The sequence below is a fragment of the Propithecus coquereli genome, unplaced genomic scaffold (genome assembly GCF_000956105.1).
Source record: "Propithecus coquereli isolate 6110/MARCELLA unplaced genomic scaffold, Pcoq_1.0 Scaffold19, whole genome shotgun sequence".
Taxonomy (NCBI): domain Eukaryota; kingdom Metazoa; phylum Chordata; class Mammalia; order Primates; family Indriidae; genus Propithecus; species Propithecus coquereli.
The window spans coordinates 184,927-191,975 of NW_012143856.1; the positions used below are offsets into that span (position 1 = coordinate 184,927).

The following is a 7,049-nucleotide window of genomic DNA, read 5'->3' on the forward strand; positions in this document are numbered from 1 at the left end:
TGGGGAGAGACAGCAGACAAATAAAACACAGTGCAATTAGGCTGCACATGAGAGGGATGGGATGTGGCCACGAACAAAGAGGGTTCTAATCCAGTTTTGGCAATTAGGAGCTGGGTCACACAGTTAATGCTACTTTGCAGCACCCACCATGTGGCTGCTCATGTGCTGGCAACACGCCGGCATGGAATGGCGTAGGGGCAACTGCCCCGGACAGTCCTGATTTAGGTGGAGGTGAGAGAGCTTTAATGCACTAATGATCTATCACAAGTGGAGGATGGCTGTCAAAAAGCCAAGTCTTTGGGGGTCAGAGAGGGCTTCTGCAGAGAAGCATCATCTAAACCTGTGGTTCTCAAATTTGGCTGTGCATTGGAATCGACTAGGAAATTTAGAAGACCCTGACACCCAGGCCAACGCACAGAATAATTAACTCAGAATCTCAGTGGGGTGAAACCCAGGCATCACTATTTTATAACACTTTCCAGGTGGTTCCAGTGCACAACCAAAATTAAGAACCACTGATTTGAATGGACACCTGGAATGGTAAGAGTTGGACAGGCAAAGGAAGAGGCGAACAAAAATTCCCAGCCGTCCCCACAGCCACACTCTCGGCCTTCTGAGATCTGGCTGCAGGACTCTCCAACTGCTACCTTTAGGAAGACGGTTAAGTATCCTCAGGTCCCCCCAGTGAGCAAAGTTACTTTTTTGCAGCCAGAAACAGATGTAGAGCTTCTCTCCACCAAGTAGAAGGCTGTTCAGGGAGCAAACACCCCTGCCTATTGTAGGACTCCTCCAATTTAAGGGGTGCCTCCAACACCTTTAACATAGTGCAGCTTTTAACCTCATGGTTTTGCCTTAACTGTTTCCCATGGTCACATCATCTAGAGGTATAAAACCATACACTGCAAACTTAAGTATCAGCCTAACACTTGCAGAGAAGGGGAAGAGACTCTCGATGTCCTCCTTGCCAACAGGAATGCCAATACTGTTTTGAGAGGTAAAGAAAAGTTCTCTGCTACCATAGGTGAATCACAGAGTTTAAAAAAAATTCATATATATTTTTTAAAAAAATGTAGGTCCTGGTAGTATATTTCACCACTGATTTCTCATAATGTTAACACCTGTAAGAAAATTTCTCAGACTAACAAAAAGGAATCCGTTTTATGGTTGTTGGTGGTGGTGCAGTGCCTGAATACATCTGTAGATGGCAATAATATTATTTGAGTGTTGTGATAGTTTAGATGCAGGCAAATATGTTCAGAGTATGAGGAGGCCTACTGTTTTGTTTTATTTTTGGTTAAGGATGAGGCAATACAATGTTTATAACATATAAAATAGAGTGCTGTCCATAGGTCTTAAAAAAAAAGCTTAAACATAGTTTTGCAGCATTTATTTGCTACCAAAACTTTTTATAAATAATTGCGTCATTAGACAATGATTTTGCCCATGACACATTGAGAAGAGGGCCTATGGTAGACGCTGGGTATATTATCACTGCATTTGTTTTCAAGCTTTTTCTAAGGCCATACCACCCTGAATGCACCCAATGTCGTCTGCATATGTTTTCAAACTTCTCTGGGATAGTTATAGATCATGCGGTTAACTCCTTATGTTATTGTGACAAGTAGTGTTCTTTCTTTCCTTGGAGAGCCTTCTACTCTCTGAATACCATTTCTGGGATTAAATTGTTGCCCCATGGTTTAAAGACTTATGGACTGTCTCAGAAAAGGTGCCATAGTAAATATGTGATCATAGGAATGTTTACAGTATTTCGTGTACTTTAAATGCAAGATTTTGACCAGCATTAGCCTAGTTTTCTCATCCCCTGGGGAGAGAAGCATTCTTTACCTCTTTACAGAGAGGCAGCTGGAGCCAAGCCCAGCTGGAAACTCAAGTCCTGGAGTTTCCCCATGGGGAGAACAATCTGGTGGCACTGGGGCTGTGGAAAGATGCCAGTGTCCCTGCCTTCTGGGCATGGCAGAGGCGATCAAGAGCCAGGTCACATACGAGCTAGCACCACTTTGTGGCACCTACCACACGGCTGCGTATGCTGGAAACACACCAGTGTGCAATGGCTTATGGCCAACTTCCCGAGGGACAGGCCTTCCGGGTAAAGTCCTAGGCCAGAACTGTTTACCTAATTTAGGTGAAGGCGTAAGAAGTCCTAATGTGCTGATAATCCATCGCAAGGGGAGGAGGCCGTTAAAAAGCAATGCATTTGATAAGGAAGGGTTTTGGCTGCTTCTCCTCCATCTAAACAGCTGACACCAGTGAAGGTTAGGTCAGTTACTCGTGGAAATAAAGGAAGAAGCTCTTGCCCTAATTCTTAAATTTCAGACTGCCCTAGGCTTCTTTTCTTCTTTGGAAAGAGTGCAGCCACACTGACCTGGTCAAGTCTTCGATGTCCACCAGCATGGCATCTTGCTCTGTGTGCAGCTCATCTCGGATGAGAAGCAGCTGGACCAACTCTTCATTCAAGCCTGTGGCCGAGAAAAGAGCACTTAAAATAGATAAAAGCACGTCCAAGTCAGAACGTGTAAGTATTTACAATCCAGCATATACATGTATCATGGATATATAACATATAAACAGCTAAACATAGTAGGAAAGAAATTTTTGTAAAAATTTAGACTTATATTGCAGAAACATGACTGGTTTGCATAATTATAGAGGTGTTGGAAGAAAAGGAATACAGTAAGAAGTATTTCCAATTAAATTCACATTAAACTGGGAAAAGAAATTGTTAGCTGTTAGGAAAATAGCTTGTTAGAAAGAGCGGAATTTTGTTTTCAAGAAACGGGAACAAAGTCTAGAGCACATTAAGTTTTCCACCCTTCGGCTTCAGGATGCTCCAGACACACTGAAAATCAGAGGGGCCTCTCAGGGCCTGACAGCACTACAGCAGGTGCCCAGCTGGAGAGGAAGGTATGTCAGGGGGGCTGAAAGGCTTCATATGGTGTTAGGCAGGAGAAGCCCTACGTGCAGGCTATTGTATGGAAATACATTACCTGAGGCTATTGGAAAGTCAGATTGGTGGTACAGTTAGATGTGCAAGACCTGAAGAAATAACCCCTGAAATCTCCAGACAGCAGGGTGCCAAGGAAAAATATTCCTTAAGACTTATACCAGGTATAAAATATATACAGATGGAAATATTTGTAACCTTCCTGAAATCAGTGCACTGGGTTAATTTGGCTCTTGCATTTGAAAAATATGAATAAGCAAAGGCCTTTCTCTTGCTTTTTCCTCTAAAAGAAGCTAAGAATTATAGCTGCTAGGTCCAGACCCATGGGGGAGAGCACTCATCTTGCAAGAGCTCTGGGCAGGGAAACAAAAGAGAGGAAGGGGGTGATCAGACAGGTCCCCCTTGGCAATGCTTTTAGAGATCCTGACTTCAAATGGTGCATTTACCTGCCTCTGAGTCAGACTAGTTTCCAATTTTAAAAAGAGCAAAAAATCATACAAAGAGGTCTAAAATTTTATCAACTCCTGGAAAGGACTAGATGGCAATTTTATTATTTAAAAGTCTAAGGAAGATGTTTCACAGTTTTTGAAAGAATAACAATCCTAGTAATTAATTCTTAACTAAAAGTAAAATGCAGTTGTAGAATTTTTAAAAAAAAAAATCCTGTGAATCTATGGTTTCTTAATTAAAATGGTTAACTCTTTCTCTTGATTTTAAAATAATACTGAATGTACTAACTTGGCATTGAATACATCCAATTTTTAAAATTTGGATCTAGTAGAAAAATTTTATTTTTTTTCCAGTGTGCCCTTGGGGTAGCTTTTTATCCTATCACTCAGAAGAGTGCCTGCATATCTGAACCCTTAGTGCACAGACATTTTTTCCCTGATATGAAGTTTTAAACTTTTTATTATGGAAATTTTCAAACTGATACAAAACCAGAGAAAATAGTTTAATGAACCCCATGTATACAACCAGACTCAACAATTATCAACTCATGGCCAACCCTGAATGATCTCTCTCTCTTCCTATTGGATTATTTTAATGCAAGTCCCAGACATCACATGGTTTCACCTGAAAATGCTTCAGTCTGTATCTCTAAAAGACAGGGGCTTTTTAAAAAAATTTACATAACAATACCTGTCTCAAATAAATAAATCTTCACTAAAACATTCAGTTAGTGTTCAAATTTCCCCATGTTGCTTATAATGCTTTTTTATGTTTATTTGTTTGAATGCATTTGGTTGCCATGTCTCTTGGATTCTTTTAAATCTATAAATCCATAGATTATATAGAATCGTAACCACATTGCTCACGTGAGAAGTTTCTTTCTTTCGTGAGGCCAAACAACTGCCTGTTCTCTTCATGACCGCCAGTGAGCATGACTAACCACCCCCTCTGGACACTACTGTTAGAGGTCCTTTATTCTGGGGAAAAAAAGCCCAAACTTTGTCACCATGTAATTCTCACATATTGGTCACACACTTCCACCACCTGGAGTCCCACAAAATAAGTCTGATCTGATTTGATTGATGATGCGGATATCTAAAATGAATGTACATGCAAGTGAAGTAGAAGGTGTAATTGTAAAATAAATGACTTGTACCTTCCGAATTATATTCTAGAAACAGATTTGTGATTCGAATACATGCACTGTGTTAGGAGCTGGGGATTTAAGATAAATAAAAAGGACCTATAACTATTGTGAATCTTGAAAAATTCTTAAAGCTTCTAAACATTTTACAGTAAAAGAAAAAACCCGAAACAAACAACAACAAGAAAGAGCCTTGTGATTCTCTTCCTTTCCTTGCAAGCACACAGGAGGAACCCGACGAAACATACAAAAGAATTAGATCAAGAAAGCAGCACTATCCCGCAATGTTTTACATGGAATATTCTATTTTCAGGTATACCTTACACTTACTTTCTATCTGGGAATGGAGATCATTGACTATCACTTGTAGCTGCCCAATAGTCATGTCTCTCAGGTCAGTAGGTTTTAAACTTCTTTTCATCAAGCATTCACTTATATGAGGCATGTGTGGCAGCTGAAGACACAAAGGGGAAAAACAGAGCTGTGAATAGAGCGGCAAATACACTGAACATAATAAGACCTGGTTTTCGCTTAAAAAACCCACCCTCTCATCTCCCTACTTCAATTCAGGTTCAGAGCTTAAAAGCTTTCCCAGTCTGTGACTTTTCCGGTGTGGGGCTCTAACATGACCTAACATGCTATTTGTGCCAAAATGCTACACTACCAACATCAAAAGCTTTCTGATTGGCCTTTAACATAGGCTGTGACAACCGTGAGTCAATTATTATAGCCACAAATGAATTACCAGGGAGCATAAATAATATCAGTGACATGGAAAAAAATATCAGCTACTACTTAATCATTTATACCATGCTACAAGCACTGCCATGTGCTTTCAATGGTTTATTTCACTGAATCCTCATAACTGTGTTCTGTCACAGACACTGTTATTCCCATTCTATAGATGAGAAAACTAAGACTTAAGTAACTTGCCCAGAACCCCATAGCAGGGCAATCACAGAGCTAGACTTAAACTCCGAAGTCCAAGGCTCTTATTCACTATGCTATATTGTCTTCATTGAAATGTGGGAATGAAAATTATAACAATAAGTAAGTTTGCCAGGATCAAAATCAATAGGTTCTTAAACTGAGATTGCTTTAAAGGAATTTAAATATTCCCATGACAGCTAATATTGCCCCTAAGAAACACAGTAGATATGAATCAAGAGCAAACTTTACTTTTGTGAAATCTGTTGCTTATGTATTTTTCAGTGCTACAGTAGGAAGGAAAGAAGAAACAAAATTATTTCTCAATGACAGGACTTTTTACAAACTGCCTTGGAGAACCCAAGTTTGCATAATTCTGGGAAAGGGCTGGGACAGCGTCAACCATTTGCAGTCCCTAAACACTCTCTTGCGTATCAGCCGTTGTTGCTTACAAGATCAGCGACGGGAGACTTTTTCCTGTTCTGTTTTTCCACTTCTACTTGCATTTTGGCCATTGGTTTGGCCATGGCCAGGGCCATTTTGGCTTCAGCTTGCAATTTCTTTTGCCTTGTGAGGAAGTCCATGTCATCCAAGGATTCAGATTCCTCTTCAGTAGTGTCTCTATCAGAATAGGAAGAACTCTGTTTGCTCTGTGAAGGGAAAAAGAGTAGCTTGAGCTCTCCATGCCAATTACCACGCACTTAGAGATGGACCACAGCATTCCCTGAGCCCTCCTAGAATGGCTGAGAGTTGCCTCCACCATGTGACTCATTGCTTGATTTGACCTATACAAAGCTCAAGTAACATAAACAAGGTCTATTTTTTTTTTAAGACACAGGATCTCACTGTTGCCCAGGCTAGAGGGCAGTGGAGTGATCATAGCTCGCTGCAACCTCCAACTCCTGGGCTCAAATGATTCTTCTGCCTCAACCTCCTGAGTAGCTGGGACTATAGGTCTGCGCCACCATGCCTGGCTAATTTTTAAAATTTTTTTAGAGATGGGGTCTCACTATGTTGCCCAGATTGGTTTCAAACTCCTGGCCTCAAGTAATCCTCCCTCCTCAGCCTCCTGAGTCACTGGGATTACAGGCATGAGCTACCACACCTGGTTCAAAAAGGTCTATTTTATAACAGACTCTGATTTTAGCATAAATAGAAAGACTAGTATAATTAATAACAGAAAATATATTTATGACAAACTCAAGGTATTTCTTTAATTCTTGGCCTGAAAATTTTCCTGAAGTGACCAGACACAACAAAATATTTACTCCGAGCTAAGGCGCTATATTGGTCTTCAGGGTAGATCCGATCTTAGTAAGGTATGCAATGACGTTCTGATGTTGCACTGCACTAAACGACCAACAGGGTTTCCTATTTGTTTGTCTTGGGTGAGAAAGGCAATAGACAGACCACAAAGAGAGGAAAGAATTCCAGCAGCAGGCACCCATGATTATTCAGCCAATTTCTGTAATATGTAGGAAAGAAATGAGCTCCTATTTCTAAGCCCAATGGGGAAGGACTGGTATTTAGCATATTTTCTCTTTATAATTGTTTTTTTTTTTTTTT

The 7,049-nt window shown here is 40.4% G+C and overlaps 1 protein-coding gene across 5 annotated transcripts in view; it reads right to left on the reverse strand.

The window, feature by feature from the left end:
* The window catches only part of LOC105809167 (schwannomin-interacting protein 1), an 886,964-nt gene that overhangs the window by 2,647 nt on the left and 877,268 nt on the right, over positions 1 to 7,049 (reverse strand). For all 5 annotated transcript variants that reach the window (XM_012642921.1, XM_012642924.1, XM_012642925.1 and 2 more), the window contains 3 exons: positions 5,936 to 6,133; positions 4,887 to 5,010; positions 2,384 to 2,477 (listed from right to left, as the gene is read on the reverse strand). In XM_012642921.1, coding sequence (XP_012498375.1) covers positions 2,384 to 2,477; positions 4,887 to 5,010; positions 5,936 to 6,133 — 416 coding nt within the window. The remainder of the gene's footprint in view (positions 1 to 2,383; positions 2,478 to 4,886; positions 5,011 to 5,935; positions 6,134 to 7,049) is intronic.